Source organism: Hipposideros armiger, unplaced genomic scaffold (genome assembly GCF_001890085.2).
Source record: "Hipposideros armiger isolate ML-2016 unplaced genomic scaffold, ASM189008v1 scaffold_958, whole genome shotgun sequence".
Taxonomy (NCBI): Eukaryota; Metazoa; Chordata; class Mammalia; order Chiroptera; family Hipposideridae; genus Hipposideros; species Hipposideros armiger.
Genome location: NW_017732308.1, coordinates 236,713 through 258,151, shown reverse-complemented (window position 1 = coordinate 258,151; position 21,439 = coordinate 236,713). Strand labels below are relative to the sequence as shown.

General features: G+C 39.9%; 1 protein-coding gene across 1 annotated transcript in view; it reads left to right on the top strand.

Annotated features, from left to right (window-relative positions):
- The window catches only part of NEK10 (NIMA related kinase 10), a 192,847-nt gene that overhangs the window by 4,437 nt on the left and 166,971 nt on the right, over window positions 1-21,439 (top strand). The window contains exons 2-5 of the mRNA XM_019630865.1: window positions 8,910-9,021; window positions 9,305-9,365; window positions 16,046-16,176; window positions 18,277-18,375. Of these exons, the coding sequence (XP_019486410.1) occupies window positions 8,948-9,021; window positions 9,305-9,365; window positions 16,046-16,176; window positions 18,277-18,375 (365 nt within the window). The 5' untranslated portion in view covers window positions 8,910-8,947. The remainder of the gene's footprint in view (window positions 1-8,909; window positions 9,022-9,304; window positions 9,366-16,045; window positions 16,177-18,276; window positions 18,376-21,439) is intronic.

Sequence of the window (21,439 nt, the reverse complement as noted above, 5' to 3'; positions counted from 1 at the left end):
AGCCCCTTTGGCAGTGGGTTGCCATGGGTTGCCGTGTGTAGCCAGCAGCCAGCGTGAGCGGCCAGCAGCCGCCGTGAGCAGCCGTCCAGAAGCCAGCGACTGATCTGCCTCACCAGTGAAGCAACATCCTCCACAACTAGACTGAAGAACAAAAGGACAGCAACTTGTCTGTTCCCCTTCCCCCAATTCCCCAGCGCTGTTCCCGTCCTCCAATTCCCCAATAAAAATCTTAAAAAAAAAAAAAAAGCTTAGGGGGTCGGGCTGAATCCATGGATTATAACTAATCCATGACACACCTATCATCATGACTTGTTACTATGATGGCTAACCTCTTGTGGAAGACATTTTAGACCATGTCTTATTTGGAACAGCATTCTCAGTGCCTGGCATGTATGAGACAATAATTATTTCTTGAAGGAATGAATGAATATCATTGTCACCTTCCTCTCTCACAGGAACAGGGGACAGAATGTAATTTTACTATGTTTGGGGCTAATGGGAAATCAGCATGTTACTTTAGTTATTTTCATTGACTAATATAAATTCTTCTTTCATATCATCTGGACCTTTTTTTTTTTCTCTTTTCAACATCGCTACTTAATGTATGGGTCCCAGGTTCATTTGTTCTAACAGAGGCACATTATAAACTCGGTCATGAGTAGACTCTGGTTAGCAACCACCCAAGCACGAACATAGAGGTGTCACGAGTAACTTCATGCAGTGGCTGTTGAGAGGATCCACAGAAATTACATTCATACCTGCGGGTATTTATCAAAGGTATGAATCTGAATGGGATTAAAGCTTGAAAATAGGAATATTCTAATGGTATTTGTTGCCACATATTCTAGTGGATTTCAGAGCAGCACTCTCAGACCAACTTGGGTGAGAAGCAGCCAGAGGAAAATGAAGACCAACTCTTAAAGGAATATCTAACATGTAGTCGATGGTCAGTAAATATTTGAAAAGAGAGGGAGACAGTCAGAATACTCTTAGGTTCTTTTATTCTCTTTACTCCCAAGTGCTTGTTTAAATAAAAAATAGAAAATTGTGTAAAGTATAAACTATTTGCACAAGTTGGGTATCAAGGCTGTTGACTCAGGAGCAAGGCCATGATAATTCTTGCCCTTAGCTGGTGACACACTCCCGCCAGTGGAGGTTCTGTAGCAACTGTGTTGTTGTTTTCTCCTATGATAATACAATATACCACCTACCTAGTTCACCTGAGTGAACCAGGATGAATGAATGGATGTTTGTAAGCAGTCCAGGGTCCCGGAGGTGAAGTTATGCAAGCATCAGGTGTTGTTATACCACTCTTTGCCCTCGGCGAAGGGCCAATGTCAACAGATGTTCTCTTTCCCGTCTACTCCAGAGTTTGCCACTAAGATTTAGACCCTGAAAGTGAACTGGCGTTTGTTCTCCTTCTACTTGTGGGCACATTTTACCAGTTTGGGCCTCTGTATCTTCCTGTGTTAAATGAAGGGCGCTGAATCATGATCTGCAACTGATGACCTATGGATCTGTTTTGTGTGTCCTATGCAGATGTTTCCATTTGTTTTGCTTCATTTTTAATATGAGTTTGAATGCCTTTAGGGAAGCTATGCCTTCTCAGATTTAACTAGAGCCCTGCCACTTATCATCTGCTCTATACCCGTCATTCATTTACATTCTGTTCCTGGGCCTGGAAAGTGTTAGACCCCTGATACTAGATGTCCTCTAAGGTTCTTTCTTGAACTAACTGTCTCTGTTCTTCTGGTTCCACACATATTTCCCATCAAAGAACAATAACAATGTATGTAAGGGGTAAAATCCAGCCTATAGTTTTGAGAACCAGACTACCTTTCTGAGCTATAACAGGTATAAGCAAGTCATGCTTCGTACAGGAGTTCCTTGCCTTTTTGATCACTTTACTTTTAAAATGTGTGTGTGTGTGTGTATGTATATGTGTGTGTGTGTGTGTGTGTGTGTGTGTGTTATTTTCCAGTAATTTGTCCAATTTAAGTTGACACTTTCTGTGTAGGCTACATAGTTTTCTAAAACAGAAATAATTTGGAAAGACTAAGTACATATATCTGTGAGATTAAGTACAATTTTTCTTTGTAAAAAGAAATCCTTTCTATTCTCAACGCATTTTATTTAACTAAACTGTTTCAGTGGCTAGCACGTTTTTAAGGGTTTATTTTGAAATGATTTTAGACTTACGTAAAAGCTGCAAAAATAGTACAGCAAGTTCCCATATACCCTTTACTCAGCTTCCCGTAATGTTAGTATCTTGCATCACCATGGTACAATGATCAAGATTAATAACATAACATTTAACCAATGTATTTTAACACATTTTTAAAAGTATTTGGTTACTTTATGTGAATTATATCTTATTTTAACCACTTTTTTTCAAAGAACCTCTATTAAAGGAATTTTAAGAAAAATATATCTACAGCAAAGGAATTGGAGAAATGATTTTTCATTTTGCAATGTCAGCTAGCTATGGGGCTGCAAGTTCTCTAAATTTCTTTAATGTCTACTTGAGCACAGACATAACTGCCACTTGTCATCTAGTATGGAAATTAACCATAATTCGTCAACAGAAATAAAGACTCTCTGTTGTTGGAACAAGGAAGTTCTAACTTCCTTTTGTGGTAGGGTTCATAGCAGTTTGTTTTAGTGCTTTTTCAAAATAATAACCCTGATGTAGCCAAAGTGGGAATTAACTTCAGTCATGCCAAACTCTCTTACTGTTATTATTTTCCAAGTGTTGGATTTTTTTTTTAGCCATTAGTAAACTTAGTAAATAAAAATGTTTACAAAGATGCAACCTAAGTGATTAGGAGAAAAAGGTATTTGTGGGATTTGAAGCTATTTCCCCTAACAAATCAAATGATTTTGTTTTATCTTTAGCAAAGATGAGGCCGTTTAAGGCTCTTTTTAGCAGCAAAGTCAACTGTAGAATAAAAAAGAATTTCCAGGTAGAGAATCTGAATATCATATCACAAATAGTCATCATGTTGCTTAGTGGGTTTAATTGTACAATTTAGTTTAATTACAGCCAGTTAGGTGATTTTACCATGGCTTGGATATCTTTCTCTGTCATATGTGTTTACACTGCAATTACCAAGTGATCACAAGCAAATGAGGTGTGTGTGTCTCTGGGGACTTCTTTTAGCATTAACCCAAATTTCAGTGACAATAGAACATAGGGATTATTTTTGAGAGTTTCTTTTTAAAAAAATTGGTTAAAAAATTCAACAGTGAGTCAGAACTATGATTTTTCTGTGCTTGACTAGAGCTGTAAACACCAAAAACACTTGGCTGCCCTGGAGGTTTGGAAAGATATATCTCCCATCAGATAATATTTGGGTCCCATGACTGAGCCGTACAAAGGAAAGATAGCACGAGTTCCTGTTCTTAAAGTATATGCATTTGGATTTTATACATAAACATTCACTTCTGTGCCCACTCCCATTTTTTAAGAAAAAGTACTAAATTTCTGCTTTCCCATTTAGAATCAAAAGAAAATCCATGTGAGCTCAAGTGTTGGTATAGCAAGTATTGTAATCTCCTTGGTCTCATCTCATCTTTAGAATAAATGTTAGAAAATGAGTGGTTTTCTATTTGTATTTTTAGCAGTGGAACCCTTTCCTCAAATGAAACTGTACATGGAACCCTAACGAAGTAGAATGTGCTTGGGTTTGAGTGGGGAGCCCACGTTCAGCCCTAGCTGCATGACTTTAGCTCTTTCCTTCCAGGTTCTCTCTCTCCTCCAGGTTGTCCTGGAATTGACAACTACTCAGTAATCCCCTCAGGCTGTGTACTTAGGGTAGTGGTTCTCAGAGAATCTTCTATGGTTGCTATGAAAACAGTATTACTTATTTGAAAAGAGACTTCAATTACCTAGGCCAGTGATATTTAGGTGGTCTTCAGACTGATATGTTACTTGGTCTGTGAGTGGTAAGTGTAAAATTAAGAGGAAGCATTTAGAAATGTTTACAGCAATTCAACATTGCCGAGATATCCAAGCACATGAGAAATGCACTTATGTTGCTGAATAGAATATGGGCCAAAGTACTGGCTCTTAATAGATTTTAAATTAAAAAAAAAAAGCTTTATAGATGGCTTGAGAAGCACTGTTCATGAATATTATCTACTAGAGAACTCTGATTTCCCTCCTAAAGTCTGAAAAAGTGAGATCATTCCTGAGTGTGTTCAAGGTTATTATAACATTACAAATACTCATCAATTGATTTGGTTTATAAGGATGGCTTATGATAGATTTTGGCTTTTTTTTGGAACTAAAAGAGTAATGACTCAGGTTATTTTTTAAAAAATAATTATTTTATCCATTCATTCCTTTTTTTATTCAATAAATATTTATTGTTTGCCTCCCAGGTGTCTGGTGAATAAGGGAGGTCCAATCCCTGACCTTATGGGGTAATCAGGCAATTGCAGTATTTCATGCGTAGCTTTGCAATGTGGGGAGTACAGAGTTTCTTGGGCACCGAGGAGGAGCGCAGGCTTGGGGAGTGTGGGTCAAAGGAGGTGCTAATCCTAAAATTAAATAATTTTTTAAAAGCAAATAATTCAAAAACTTTGGTGAAATAATACTAAGCCACTCCTTACAGACTGACGCAAATATTTTCTGAGTTTTTATACTGTGCTTACACTTTGCCATGCGCTGTTCTAAGTACTATTCTATATGCCGGGGATCTATATCTTGTGGATAAAACAAGACGCGATCTCTGCCCACATGGGGCTTAGGATCTAGTGCAGGGAAACCAATACATGGACAAGAGGATTCCCGACACTGATGAGCTCCGGCAGGAAATAAAACAGGGTGACGCAGTTGACATGAGTGTGTGGGGTTAAATATGTTGCAGAGGTTCGTCAGAGGTGCCCTGACTGACAAGGAGACTGAGCTGAGACCTGAGTGACACGAAAGAGCCAGCCTGAGAGCACGAGGGGGAAGCAGTGAGTGGCAAGTGCCGAGGCTTTCAGGCAGGAGTGAGGCCAGCATGTTTATGGGCCAGGGGGAAAGCCAGCAGGCTGAAGTGGAATTAAGCAAGTGGGGGAGGCTCGAGGTGCTCCCAGAGGTGAAAGTCACGGTGACAAGCTAAGTGCGATAGGAGGCCGCGGGAAGGTTATACACCACAGAGTGGCATGATCTGATTCAAATTTTAAATGAATCCCATGGGCTCCTGTGACTATAGAGGAGCAAGAGTAGAAGCAGAGAGACTAGTGAGGAGGTGGTGACAGTGGTCCCAGGAAGAGATATGACGTGATGGCTCAGAGTATAGAGTGATAGCAGTGGGTCTGGAGGCAAGGAAAGCTGGCTGACTGGCTTGAATGTGGGACGTAACGAGAGGGATCAGGAACTTGGTCTGGACTAGCTGGGGGTGCCAGTGACCGAGATGGGGAGCACTAGGGGGACTTGGTGCTGGGGGTGGGAGTCAAGAGTTTTTTTGGGGGTATGTTACGTTTGGGATGCCCAGTAGATACCCAGGTGGTGACTTGCATTGAGGCGATCAGGATGGGGTTAGGGGTGAACATATAAATTTGGAACTATGGATGGTACATAAAGCCACGAGACTGCTAGCGCTCCCTTAGGGAGAGGGTTAGATAGGGAAGAGAAGAGGGCCAAGGACCAAGCTAGCTGCTAGGCCATGGGATCATGCTGGCATCTGGAGCGGTCACGCAAAGGAGAAGTTGTACTCAGTAGCTGAGAGCTACTGCAGGAGGCCCTGCTCAGCGCGTGTCCGCAGCAGAGCTTCTTGTACCCTCATCACCCACAGCTCCTGCAGTGGAGCAGGTGATCACAGTGGATCACATGGGCATTCCACCCAGAGCATCTGCCGTCCCTTATGACTGTTTGTTCCAGGTATTGGCGTCAATGCTCTTTTACTTCTAACAGCCAGTTCCTGTAGCTCTCTTTCTGGAGGACTCCCCCACGTGCCCCGCAAGCTACTAGAATCTCCTTACCTCAGTTATGACCTCCCTTGGAGGCCTTTAACCAATGACTGAAGGTTACAGGAGCACGGAAGCCAGGCTCCCTTGCCTCAGGTTTAGATAGCTGCGAGGCATAATCTATATACCCAGCCCTCCCCTTGGAATCACAATGAAACTACCTCCTGGAGAGCTCTCGCCTCAGGGAGCACCCTTGCCTGACCTGTCCTGGGAACATTTCCTCAATAAGTGTCTTCCCCTGGGCAACTTGACTTAAGATCTGAACTGCCCTCCTGGCCACCGCATACCATGCCCCCATTTTGGATTATAGCCATTGGTATAGTGTCATTATGTTTGTTATTTTAAAATGAGATTGGATTAAATATTTAAAGCATCCCCAAATTCTCAAAAAAATTTTTTTCAGAATAGTTTTCATATTAATAGCCATCAAGTGGAAAGGATTTTGTTTTTTTTTATCCTAAAGGCAATTTTCTGTTTCGACTGATTTCTGGTAAATTTGTTTACTGTTTAATTAAGTGAAAAACATTTCCAGAGAGTTATTTATTTTCATTCTTCCAGCTCACAGAGTAGACGTTAATCTTAAACCGATAAAACTATTAGATGATTGTTTCCTGCTCACATACCGGGTCAATAAAATTATAGGGATTAAACAAGGGAGTAAGGCAGGGTGTTGAGCAGAAGCCTGAGATTTACACTTTTCATGTGCTAATCATTGTGGCTTTTATTTCCTACTTCTCAGACAGTCTGGAGCTATGGTCTGAGCAGGAATTTGAAGCCATGGGGCTAGTGTGTCTATGTGGAATGTCACCTCTGTCCTTGAGGGAAAAGTGAAATTCGATTCTATTTATTTTGACAGGCTTTCCATTTATTTTAGAACTTTTGGGAAACTTAATATCTTACTATAAAAAGTACTTGAATCTTTTGCTTTTAAAGAATAATTTACAGTTACAGATCATCCATCCAATCCATCCTCTGTCCCTCCCTCCCTCCCTCCTTCCTTTCTTCCTTCTTTTGAGTAAAACTGATGCTAAATCAAATCTCTACCTGAATATCAAACAAAACATATTTTAAAATTCCTAAGTGAGTTTTTCTTTGTTTGTGGTAGACTCATATACCTGTGATTAGCCTCTTTTACCTTTTAGTGGTTTTCAATTTGAGATTGGACATAGTAAATGTTCATTAAATATTTGTTGAATGGGTGACTCCATGGTGTTATGTAGGCAAAATCCTAAAATGTTAATAATGTGCTTTTCTTGGTGTGCATCTGTGATGAGAGCCTTGATTCCCCAACTATTCATTCTAGCTCAACTCTGTCACAAATATGGCAAGTATATTAGGAAAATGATTTTTATATACTTAAACTGTCTTTGTACATTTCACAAAATTAAATTTCACTATATTCTGTTGCAGTGAAACACCCATTGGCAATTCCTTTTTAAATACCTCTGAAACACTTGGATTTTGACCATCAGTTTCATAATACATTGAGGCATGCAATTATAAGACAATAATGCATGCTTTTTCATGCCTGAAAAGCACACCGAAGTCAAGCTGTGGCACTGAAACACAATGGATAATTTTATATACAATCAAATGAAACCAATAATATATTTAATTTTGTATATACTATGTAATTGAAAGTGTGGGTATCTTCAGCTTTCTTTTTGTTTCTAGTATGGAAACTAAAACAATTGAATAAATTCATTAAAGGGAAAAAAAAGCAAGCAAATAAATTGCTCTGTTTATTACTCTGTCCATACTTGTATTTTGAGTGGGAGTGGGGAATAGCATTAAAATTTATTCTAGGAAGGGTGACCATGATGACTACAAAGCTTAAGTCAGAAGATCAAAGTGCCTATTGGGTTGTATGCCCAGGCTGACCAGCCTCACTATCCTGCTTGTTAAAAAAAATTCAACTGAGTAAATTTTTAAGATCTTATTGGCTTTATTCAGAAACTCATAAATCAGGCAGCAACCAATCTAGCAGATAGAAAGGAGCTCTGAGTTGCTGTACACAATGAAAGACTTCTGTAGGCATAAGGGAACAGAAACAAGGAAGTTATATTAGGCAAAAAGCAGGTCAGTTATTGAAAGATTATTTTACCAAAAGGGGATGAGATAGGTTTATCAGGTAGATTACCTAACTAATGCCGAGCAGGTGATTCCTGATTGGCTGGTTTAAGTTTCCATTTCTGGGAGAGCTGAGAATATAATTAAGTGTTGGTTTAGTGGCATGGAACTTGGCATAAGCAACCCCGTTTTGGGCCTGTTGTCTTGTTTTTAACAGGATGGCTGAGTGAGTTCAGAGGCTGTGCAAGACTGACCCAGTTGTTGCAGAAGAACTTATGACTAGAATTGATCCACATGGGGATTCAGGTGGCAGCTTGAAAGCTGTAGGAATTCTGGAAATCTAAAGACATTTTGTGTGTTGCCCTCAACACTGTAATGCTTATTTGCGAGTGGATGGGACTTTCTCTGAGACTATTATGGGCATGACGCATGACAAGGGAGGAACCCTCTGAACTAGCAGCATACAGTTAAGGATACTTGTCAAGAAAGACAAGTAACAAGGCATAAAAGCATCAGTTGGGCTTTAGATATTTGCTTATAGATACATATTTTGGAAACTCCAAATGATGGCACTTTCCCTGACGTGCAGAACAATACCTGTTGGGGCAATGACTCAGAATATTTGAAATCAAGGATGACTCAGAAAATATAGACCCATGGGCTACTATAATTATAAACCATACCCTGAATGTATCCAAAGGCCTTTGAGTGATAATAGTAAATGGTATTTATATTAACATTTTTATTATTGTATTAGAAATAAATGTTAGTTTTTGCATATGTAAATGAATGTTATTAATATAAGTGACTTTTGCCTACATTAATCGAGACTATTTCAGAGCACACAGCCCCACTAAAGTTTTTCCCTCTGGTTTACTTTGAAGGGAATGCAATGTTGATTCTGGGGCATTGACGTTTTACAATGCCTGATCAAGACAAAAAGGTGAAGACCACAGAAAAACCAACCGATAAAAAACAGCAAGGGATCACCACCAGGTAACGCCATCATGAGTCTCCGCTAATTAGTAACTCAGGCAGTGGCCAGCAACCAGATTTAATTGCTTTTTGAGAAGTAGGATAGACCTTTGACAACTGCTCCTCTGGGTTACAGTGTTTACTGAAAATGTTTGAGCATTTCTAGAGTTCTAAAGGGTGTTTAGTGTGCACAGGTTTCAGTCTATTAAAAGCAAACCTCCAAGTGGCAATGCCGTCGGTGGGTAACGTGACTGGTTCACCTGGAATCTTCTGCTGGTTGATGTTGTGTCATTCTTTCTTCTAGGGACTATTCAGATCTTAAAAGACTTCGGTGCCTTTTGAATGTTCAATCAAGCAAACAACAGGTAGTGTTTTCAAAGAACGTGCCTACATCAATAAAAGAGAAATTACGTCTTTCCCAAGGGATCTATTTAACATCTTTATGAACGACATGCCTACTTCTCTTTGTTCTTTCACATGTTTTGTCTTTCTTCATCCAGCTGTTTCTCTCATACCTGGTTCAGATTCTGCCAAGACTTGGCATCCACAGCCTTTTCATTCTTCTCCTCTCATGCCTGGGTCCTGTATCATCCTATGCTTCTCACCACGTGTCCTAATTCCCAAAGCTCTTCAGTCTAGAAACAGCCTGCTCTTCTATTGAATGTCTGACGTTTAAGTCTTCAGGGCTTTAGGACAACTGATTTTTTTTCCCCAAACACTGTTTACCACATTTCCCTCTTCTCCCCTTCACCTCTCCTCACGCTGTCCACTTGCTACAGTACCAATCTTGAGGCTTGCTGCAAATTGTATCTCACCGAACAGAGGGGAAAGGACTGAGTTTTGGCTATTTTTATAGTAGTAGTTTAATATTTTTACTAGATAGAGAAAGAATGGTATACCTCTGCTTGAATTGATCTCTAAACATTTCTTTTTTGGATTTGCCTCTGTAAGACTTTGGAGAGTCATGAGATTCAAGGCCATCCATGGAAGTTTGGGAAGCAATATAGCAATACTAATACTAATACGGTAAAACCTTGGGTTGTGAATAACTTGGTTTGCAACTGTCCCGCAAGATGAGTGTACATTTCTAATACATTTTAATGTGGTAAATGAGTGATGTCTTGCAATATGAGTGGTTTGTTTCTGGAATGAATTATGCTTGCAAACTAAGGTATTACTGTACTACTAATAATATAACAACAACAACAACAGGCACTTATTTAGTACTGTCAACTAGTAAATGGCAGAGATGGGACTTGAACCCTGGTGGCATGGCTCCAAGGTCTACTGTGGTATTATTTTTGTTTAATTTGTTTAAGAGCTTGTGTGGTAGTAACTCAACCCTAATGGCCTTTGTTTTATCAACCAAACTTACCAGAGAACTACAGCATTTTAATGTACTTATTTATAGTGGAGAAGGACTTTCTAATGATTTGATGGCCTATAAAAAGGCCAAAGAATGATAGTTCATCTTTAGGGAACACTTACTATGTGCCTGGCGCTTTACCTGCACTACCCTGTATAATAACCAAACCTCCCTCTTTTATATATGAGGGACCTGAGGCAAGAGAGGTCATACAGACAGCTAAAGGTGGAATACAGATTTGAACCCAAACACTCCATCTCTGCAGTGTGTGCCTCTAACCACTGAAATACCTTTTAAATGACTTGGGAAGTTGAATTACGTACAGCTCAAAAACTAGTTGCATGAGCATTAATTTGGAGTAAACACTGCCTTAAAATATCTTTTTTTTTTTTTTCTATCAGTTCCTTCTTCTCTGCTATTCATACTGCCACCCCCCAGGAAGTTCTTTCTTCTCATCCACCTATTTCAGCAGTCACTCTACCCTTTGTCTGTCTCTACACTGCTTCCTTATCTTTCTGGTTCACTGCTCACAAACCTTCATGAATGATTGCCCCGAATCATGTCTATTCTTTCTTAGTAAGGTAAGCAGGATGACTCAGCATACAGTTTTGGTTCTAGTTTCCATTCTTTCTCACTGTCAGAGGCAACCACAATGTCAGACTTCTACTTTTTGCTTTTACTATTTCCTTCTCCCAAGTTTCTTTGCTATAAAACCCGACTTATTTCCAAGACTCAAATCTAATGATACCACCTCCACCAAAAAGCTTTCCTTTATTCTCCATTCTAGAAGTGAATCTCTCTCTTCTCAAAGCACCTTGTCTCACTGTCATAGCCTTATTAACCCCCTTGTTTTGGAAACACTAGTCTACATGTCTAATTTCCTGGCAGGATGATATATTTCCCAATGCCAGCGACTTTGACTTTTGCCTCTGGTTCACTGTATCTCTGTTCAGCGAGTTCTTGGTCAGTTTTTTACCATATTGAATTGTGTCTTAAGAATTGGATTAGCACATGAGTATGCCAACCCTCTAGCCAGGGTGAAAGAAATACCAGTGGTGGGTTTTAGCTGTAATTTTCCAACTTTGAAGTCCATGCTCACACATCTATGTGCCCCCTTTCAGCACCACTTCCTGTTAATACCTTGCCAGCTTAATTAAAGTCAGCTTAATAGTTTCCCCCCACTTAACCCATTTTAGAATTTGCAATCTGTTGCCTGACAAGTTCATATGGCACATATTTTTGTAAAATATTTCACACATACAAAAATGTGTATTTGTAATGCTTGAGTTATTCAGGAAGTAGATGGTTCCAGGAAAAAACAAAAATAACTGTGCTCAACTTGATGAAGGCCCCGAGGCTCACAGAATTCATTTGTAATTCTGGTTATAAAACGTTTATGCACTTGTAACTTTGAAATAATAAATGTTATTCTGAATGCCCTCTTCCCCTTTCCATAAAGTAATGTGGAGACAATTATAGGAGAAGAAAAATATTGGAGAGAATAAATCAAGAATTTATGGATACCTTGCTTGTTCCAGAAAGAGTATAAGGAGGCTTATAAAGATACATAATGTATAGCGGATACATAGATTAAAACCAGGGCCAAAGAAGAAAGAAGAACAAGATGTCGGGAACAAAGTAAAGTCAGAGTTAGGCAGAAATGCCCATCAAAATATGCAATTGGACTATGCATTGTTTCTGAGACTTTTAGCCCTCAGTTTAAAAAGGAAACCTGGGATTCAGGCCCATTCACCTGAATTTCTGTTCCCACAAGCCCTGGACTGTTATTTGCAAATGTGCCAAGGTGGCCAATTAACCGGTATCAGAGGAATGTGCTTTGTCGGTTTGGGCAGAGAATTACCAGAACTAAGTGTCGTTCATCTCAGACTTTAATGAGCTCTACCGTTTCCTCGAGTTCCAGCATTCTACTTTCGCTGTTTGTCCTGTTTACTCTGTGCATCTTTCTTCACTGCATTAGAGTCTCCTGTTCTGTAGGAGAGTCCCACAGTCTGACAGAAATGGGGGTAGACACACACTGAGGCGGCTGCCCTCCACTTCATCGTAAGCAGAGTTAGAATAATCATAACCCAGTGAAACCAAATAATTCAAGAAAAAGAATTGCTCCAGGGTTGTGAAAGCAAAGGAAAATTATAAAAGTTGTTTGGAGATTTCACCAGAGGTTTTCACAAATCTTGAAGTAATCTGCCTAGAGCTGGAATTCTGATTTTTTTCTTCTACATTTAAAGCCAAAGGGAGCTGAGAAATTAGTGTGCAATGACAAAAAGAAAATAGAAGAAAGAAAAATAATTAATTACAAGCTCGTTAAACGCCTTTGAAAGAAAAGAGGTATTGATAGATGCTGTGGAGAGAAAAAGTTATCGGGCGTGGTTCTTGTGGTCCGAGAGACCAGGCGTAGAAAGACAATTCTGGTACCTGATAAGAAACATGAATCCTGGATGAATGGTACCAACAGTGGGATATGGATTTTGAGGAGGATGAGGAAGCCACTTTTAGCCTGAATCACAGGGAAGGTGATGGTCCTTGAGAAATAGGCTGGTTTTGTATCAGTGGAATTGATGGGAAAGTCATTCTAGGTGAAGCGAATAAAGTAATGAACTATCTGAAGGAAAGAAAATAACAAGCATTAAAACAAAATGGTGACTAGACATTTCTGTTGGAAAGAGTGGTAGACTCTGATGGAAAGCTGGAAGAAATTGTGCAGTGTCTGATCGCCCAACTACACATTTTCTACTTGATCCCATAAGTGATAGGGAACATAGAACTTTCCAAGCAGAAATGACATGATCAAAATCTCAGGAAGGCCCTTGGCTTCCTTCTCTAGTCTCTTTTCTTTCCACTCATGTTATTCAAGCTGCTCAGGCACCTTCCAGTTCCTAGAGCACACATAGTTTTTCTCTGCCTTCCAGCCTGTGCAAAAGCGTGGCTGGAATACTCTAGGTTACTCCTGGCATCCTGGACCCACCCTATCATCTTTACTTTCCACTACAAGGAACCCTTGTTCACTAATTTTGTAGCATGTTCCCATGCTTGTTTAAGACCCCACCCCCATAGGTTTTTGAACTCCTTGAAGGTAGAGGCCATGGCAGCCCCGCTTACTGCATACCCAGTGTCTCTCACACAGTATCTGGCAAACAGTGTGACTACTACAAACATGCTGAATGGATGAACTCATCTGGAGGTAATTTACCAGATGAATCAGTTTAGCAAAGAGGGGATAAAGTGAGCGTTCATTCAACAGTTCATTCATATTTGAATACCTACAATGTGCCAGGTTCTGTGAGAGGTGCTAAGAAACACAAAGATAGACAGATATGACGCTGTCCTTAAGGTGGCCAAACTCAAGGGGAAAAGGCAGATATGTAAACTGGACATTGTCCTAGACTATGAAAAGTGCTATGAAAAGTGCTGTAAGAGAGATCAACACAGTAATGTCACCAGGGAGCGAGGGAACAGCTCCACCAGGAAGGCTTGGGCAGGTGCTCAGGGGAGGCTGTTTGAGCTGAGCCCTTAAACATGATCAGGAGTCATAGCCTGTAGCACATGCCCAGGCACGGATGGCCAAACACTACGGTGGTTCCTGGGGCGTGTGACCAGTTTAATGCAGCCAGAGCTTGGGGCATGGTTTTTTTGTTCACCCTACATTTTTGTCTATTTATTTATTTATATTGTATGGACTTATGGATTCTTATTTCATTCTATGGTGGATTTGTTATCAAATACTGCATAACGAATCATTCTAAAACTTAGTGGTTTAAAGCAACAATGATCATTTACTGTCCCTCACCCATTCTGTGGGTCATGAATTCAGAGCAGCTTGCCTGATGATTCTGGCTCAGGGTTCCAATCAGGGGACAGCGAAGCTGTGGCCCTGTCAACATCAGCTGTGGCTGAAGGGTCCACTTTCAAGGTGGCTGACTCCACAAGGCTTTGTTGGTAGAAGGCTTCTCTGCAGGGTTGTTTGTCTTCACAGCGTGGAGTCTGGGGGCATCTCTCCAGAACTAGTCACTAGACATGGTTAAAGAAACAGTTTAGTCCTTAAAAATATTGTGAAAGGTGGTGATGCTGGACTAGAAGATAGAGACAGAACACAGGGAGACATATTTTCATCTCACTATGAAGGAAACCTTGGGTAAGAGTAGAACTCTACAAAGCAAATGGTCTGGCTGACTTACGCATGTGTTTCTCATCATTGGAGATACATAAATAAATGTTGGAAGATTGAGAATATTGGAGAGGGAGGGACAATGTCTGGATTTGAATCCCTGGTCTGCCTCTTGCTAGCTATATGACCCTTAGACAAGTCACTTAGCCTCTCTGTGCCTCAGTTTTCTCATCTATAAAACAGTATTTAGCTCAGTGGGCCAATTTTCAACCACCACAAGACAACATCCTGTTCTACAGGATGGAAGATTTCTTATTAATATTTTGAGAGAATTCAACTGTAGCTGGCATGCAATGAAGAAGAATTTTGTTTTGTTTTGTTTGGTTTTTGGTAGCTATTGAACAATATCCTTATTATAATGCATCATTCTATGAGTTGACTGTCTTAGGGGAAGTAAGACATACCCTCTTTGGATAAAGAAATGGTGTATATTTGCAAATTTCTATCAAATACTTCAAAGAATAAGACAACAAGTACAAGATATTGTAGCTTTATTTGATAATTACAGCATGTAGAATGGAATAATTTACTGAAAATTGGATGCTTTACTTTGTTATACTTATGCTCTACTTATGTCATCTGTGATAATGTAGCTAATTATAGAACACACCTTGTTTGTACTCTGGAAAGAATAGACTATTCGTTTGCACTCTGCTCAGCTTTCCTGTGGTACAAGAAACAATTCTCAGGGTTTTCCCAATGACAGGTAAATACTGGTGAGTGAAACTCTTTGAATGCTGGTAACTTGAGAATTTATTATATAAATAATTACCAGTTCATATTGTAAATGGGGCTTTCTCAAGTTATTGCAATTGATTTATGCAAATTTTACTTTTCTTATGGTGAATTCTATAATCTGTTTTCATGAGTTTTATAAATATGATTGAATAATCAGGATGTTCAGACTAATTAAGTGATAAAATCGTCTTTACCTTTATATCCCTAACACCTGGCAAGCAGTGTGTATGATTGGTAAATGCTGAAGAATGAAGGAATGAATGGAATGAGTGAAGGTGACTCATCCTCAGTTTGGGCCTCCACCCTATGCCAAAGTATTCTAGCTGGATCCCAAAACTTTCTGTTCTGGTTGCCCATTGGAATCACCTGAGAAACTTCAAAGCCTCCTAATGCCTGGCCTCATGCATTACCTGTATGGCCAGGACTGTTTGAGGTGCTGGGGATACAGCATGGAATAGAAACAGCCCAATTCTTGCTCGTGTCCAGCTGACACTTTAATCAAGGTAGACTGAAAATACATAAATAACTATAATATGTGACAGGCAGTGTTACAAGCTATGAGGAAAAATGAAGCAGCCTAAGGCATTGGTGCTTAAATCTTGGAAAAGCCCTGCATTTGACATAGCTATCATGTTAACTATTGGTTTGGAAAAAGACTTGTTTCCTTCATCCCACTCCCCCCTCCTCCCCATTTTATTACTTTCCTTATCCTGTGCTGAATTGTTATCTTCATGTATTCTGTGCTTCTATTTCTGTAGCTTCCAGCCATTACCTTCGATAGTGCCCAAAATAGCATGACGAAGTCTGAGCCCGCCGTCAAGGAGGGTGGACACAGACCTCGAGGTCAGTGGCACGAGTCCACAGAAGCTGTTGAACTTGAAAATTTTAGGTAAGAAACCCAGTATCTCCCTTGCCTCAAGCAACCTATTCTAATTAGCCCAAAGCTTTATTTAAATTTATCACAGGAGCTAAAATATAAAGCCCTCTTCAAGATTTCCCATGGGGATTCTTAATTTAATAATTTTAGTGAGTGCTTGAACCATTCCCAGAAACAGTGGGTAAATCACAGGCTTAGTTAGTGGCTGCAGGTGAAACTGACCTGCGAGCCTCAGGATGCGTTGCTGATATGCATTTGGCATTTGCTCCATGAGGAAGTGGTTCCACGTTGTTGACCTGGCTAGCTGATTCCAACCTTTGTCTTGGGCTTTTGCTCTGTCCTCACCATGCCAGCAATGAGCAGGCCTAAAAGCAGCCGTTGCTGGGAGCAGATGTGGGGGTAAAGACTGGGGTTGTCAAAGCAACGGAGGCTTTCCGTTGGAGGGATTGCACCTCACCTTTAGCATTGAAACTGTCAGCCCGTGTTTATCTCCCCGTCGCCATGTAGACCTTCTAGAAACTGTACATTCTCATGGGCCACGCCCCTCCCAGGAGCTGGTTCTGTCAGTTTTACAGTGCGCTAAGGTCATTTGGCACAAAGTGCCATGTAAATAATGAATGACACGAAATAGCCATATGACTATTCCAGAGTGATCTTTTATTTATTCGGCCTAGATTTTGTTTCCCTGTCATCTTACAATGAACTTAGTAGTTCACAAAAGTCGCATGTTGTTACATGAGTTCGTATTTTTGAAATATGTATTTTAGTGAGGAACACTAAATTCTTTAAAAATTGTTACATGTTCAGCCTACCAGTGTCCATGTACTTAGAAAGAGTCACAGCCTTCACCTGGCTAGGATAGGGACACACTCCAATGACATTGCAAAGCCAGGACAGTACTGATGGCAGTACAAGGCTGCAGAGCTTGCCTTTGAGGGGGTATGTTCCTGTAATTCCAGCTTATTTGGTCTAGACCTTAAAATTGGTTTGCTTCAATATGCACAAAAATGTTGTATCATACATTCTATAGCAGTGTGACCCTTTTATTCATTATCGCTTACCCTCTCCTAGTTTTAAAGTGAAATGTTTTAGGGTGTTTTTAACCTCTCTGATGGCTGTAATATTAGAAACAAGAGGCTGAAGATGGACTATCTAATGATTTTGTTAAACACACACACATGCGCAAACAATCAGCAACCCCAAAAACTCTTATGGTTGAAGAGGTGTAGACTGTGTTTAGTAAATTTCTACTGTGTACAGGGAAATATGTATGACAGCCAGTGGTGTGCATAGTTATAGCAGCCACGGAGGGGTAGAAAAGTGAGGGGAGGGCGACCCTCTGCCTGTGGCCCAGCCGTCTAGACAATGTGCCCCAGTCATTCTTTCTTTCCACATATCCCCTGACCAATTTTAGCTGTGAAGTGTTTATAGGGAATAATTTAGTGAATATGGTAAAATAAAGTACCATATTTCCCCCTGTATAAGGCGCTCCCATGTATAAGATGCACCTTAATTTTGGGACCTGAAATTTGAAAAAAAATGTATTACATAAAGTTATTGAACTCAAGTTTTATTCATCATAAAATTCACACAACTCATCACTGTCAAAACTCCCAACCATTAGCTTGTCCTCATCTGTGTCTGATGACGAATCACTGTCTTCATATATTGCCTCGTCCTCTGTTCCATCTATGGCATTTGAAATCTACAACCACTGTATAAGACGCACCCAGTTTTTAGACCCCACATTTTTCAAAAAAAGGTGCATCTTATACATGGGGAAATATGCTTGACTATAATCTTTCTTTTTAAATTTCCCACCTTTTTTTTAAAATTAAAGTTTATTAGGGTGACAAAACTGAAAGCAGCAAAGGAACAAGACAAATGAAGAAACAAAAACTCATAGACTGTCATCTTTAATATTAACTTTATAACTGAATTTCTGTTTTCTATTTTAATAATTGATACTCACCTTTAGCAATATACTCGTATTAAAATCCAAGAATCCTTCAGTATTTGCATGAATACAGGTGATCTTTCTCTGCATTGGTAACTTTGAGGCAGCCTAAATAATTTTCATAACAAAATACTTTTCTATTTGTTTCATCTCAGTATAAACTACAAGAATGAGAGGAATTTCAGCAAACATCCCCAGCATAAACTATTTCAGGAGATCTTTACAGCCTTGGTGAAAAATAGACTCATATGCAGGTAAGATTTTCCAGGAAAGACAAACATACATTTACCCAAGAATGGAGTATTTTATATATGTATTGCATATGGTTTGAAGCAGTTTACAAGATTGAATACAACGTACTTAAAGGATAAAACAGAGCAAAGGCCATTTAGAAGGATGCGAATGAATAGGCATTACAGATGATCTCGTTAAAATCACTCTGGTTAGGTACTGAATTTAGAGGAATTTTATGATAAATAAGGTAAAATGAGAAAGCACCCAAGTTACACTGTTTTTCTTAATTTCAGTTTAGATACTCAGGAGGAGTTTATTGTCTGGGTCCTTATGAGAGAGACACTGGGTAACACATGACAACATCCTCACAGTCCACTTGTGTAGTCGATTCAAGGACTGATTAAATGGGCTGTCCCAGTCTGGACCTTGGGGAAAGGATGAGTGTGTATCATTCAGTCACAGCCCGATAATGACATTTCATCTCAGGACAAAGCAAACGTTATTTTCTTTGCTCGCCTTTGTTTTAACACAGCTGTAGAGAAGGATGAGTTAGTGAGTCCTCCAGATTCTCTCTCACAAATATCAGGGGTTTTCAGGGAGCGCTGACTGCTGCTGGGTTGCCGTCAGGATTGAATTTTCCATCCATCTGGTCTGCTTAAAGCGAGAGCTGGCTCTGCTGCTGCCATATATGAAGGAGGCGCCCACCATTCTTTATAGTAGGACCTTGCCTTCTACTTTTCCCAAGGGGCCCAGCCTCTCCCCCTCACAAGCACCCTCTGAAAAGATGCCTAGGAAAACCTTGAAGCTTTCCTACCACTTACCTGAGTTCTGTTCCAGTGAGATGAGACAAAAATTACTCCTACTGTGGAAAACAGGAGAAATTATAATAATTTAATGCCTTGACTGAAATAAAACTCCAACTTGATGGGCCCAATGCAATAACTGACTTAAAGTAGAACATCATCTTGATGGGTCCTCCATGATGAATCAGCTACTAAATGCAACCTAAGTGGTGGCCTAATGATTTGATCTTTTGGCGGGGGATACTTAGTATTGCGTATTTAAGTACTGGGCAGTGACAGCTAAATATGTTGGTTTAGTTTAAAGCAATCCAGAATTGGGATTGCATCTGTTATCCCTCTGTACTTGGTTTAAGTGGAGGATTATTAGACTGGCTCAGCTGATACAAGAAGCATAGACTCTTTGCCAAGGTTATGTAATTGGGTCAGTGCTCAGTTCTTGACAACACATGCAAAAATTGTTGAAAGATAAAATGAACATTGCGAAGGACCTGAAGTTGTCCTGGACTGTTTCTTCTCGAGCTTGAACAGAGTGGAACAATGGTTAGTAGCAGAATAATTATGCCTGAAATGGTATTAGAAAACAAAGTTCTCTCTTTCGTTTTGAAGATAACTATCATGGACTTCTCAAGGATGTTCACTAGGCCATTTGTCAGGTTGATACTTTGGGGAAGGAAGCAGACTTCCTGTATGAAAGATGTAGACACCTCGCTGTGTCCCTACACTGAGAGCACTAGATGCAGATATTGTTAGGAAAAATAATTGGGCAAGGGTTGGCATCCAATAGTTGAAAAAGATCTTAACAATTCTGAAGTCAAGAGATCTCTTGTCAGAACCTTTTCAAATCTTAGTGATTAATTAGGCATCTTTTATTGGATGGTATTCCTGGCTTGCAATATGAGCAGTCCCTGGAAAACTTCAGTCCAGGAAGAGATGATTATAGATCTCTTTGCTTTCATGGTATGAGAAGGAATTCAGGAATGTCGAACATCAAGAGCATCCTTTTATGTCATCCCTTGGCTGCTGACAGATTGGTATGTTCAGTTCTATTCTAAAAGCAGGGTTGGGTAAAAGATGGCTTAAGTCTGAAGGTCTTCCATTGTTTCTCACCCCATATAACCTTGCTAAGTTGGCTGGAACAACATGTTCCCTTCCCCCCCACTAACTTTAGACTTCTAGAAAAAGTGCATTTCAGCACCTTTTCTGGTGTAGCATCCTATCCCCTTTCTTTGTAAATCTCAGAGTTAATATTGACTGGAAGGCTTGGATTCAATTCAGTACACCAGTTGTTGAACATCTACTATGTGCAAAGAACAGAGAGAGAAAGCAAATGGTGGAGAAGGAAGAGAGGGTGGGTGAAAATATAAAAATGAGTAAGACATGCAGTTCCTTTCTTTCTAGGGACTCTACTAGAGTCTACTCTGGTCAGCCAAACCGTTACCCACTATCCCAAAATAAGGTAAACTGTGGTAAATATAAACTATATTAAAAACACCAAAAGCTGGATGATATTGGGGGGGGTGTGTGGACTTTTGGTCTTTGGTCCGATTCTGGTTGTAGACAAGATGGGCATATTCAGGATGCTATGCCATTCAGTCTTACCCTGAGAGTATGGCCAATTGGAAATTTAGTCTCATCTGAGAAGTGGGAACCCTTCTAACTCCCCTTTAGATTTATGCCCAATGGATATTGTTCTTGTTGTTCCTATTCTATTTCACTCTATCCAAGTGCAGTCTTCTCCTGAACCACTCTTCTGGATACCTTCTTCTTGAGTTTTTTTCCTGAGATTGACCTGTGATTACTCCCGTGTTCTCAGAAATGAGATTGCCAGGCAGCATCTGAAACGAAACAGGACTTGTTAATCCAGAGTCAGATAAGGTAACACTGCAAATACCTCATGGTAGATCTCAAAGGGCAAGTGAAAAAAATATTGCCTCTGAATCTGAGGTTACTCCTGGTTACACTTGGTAATGAACCTTGATGTGCGTCAGACTATGGAAGCAAAGTTTGATCTTCCAACTTTTCTTTCTGCCATAACATCATTTGACTATAGTAGTAGAGTCTGCTGTTAGAAAATAAATCCAACTCTTTTTCATCTCATCTGGAGGGAAAGTACAAAGAAACTGCCTGGTAGCCAAGATGAGGTTGTTATGAGGTTCTGTGGAGAGGTAAAAGTCACAAAATTGACATATTTCCCAATTAACTGACCACTTATAAAATTGAACTCTACTCAAGTATCTCTTCTGTGTATCTGTTCCTCTGAGCTCCCTCTCTTAGTGCATTC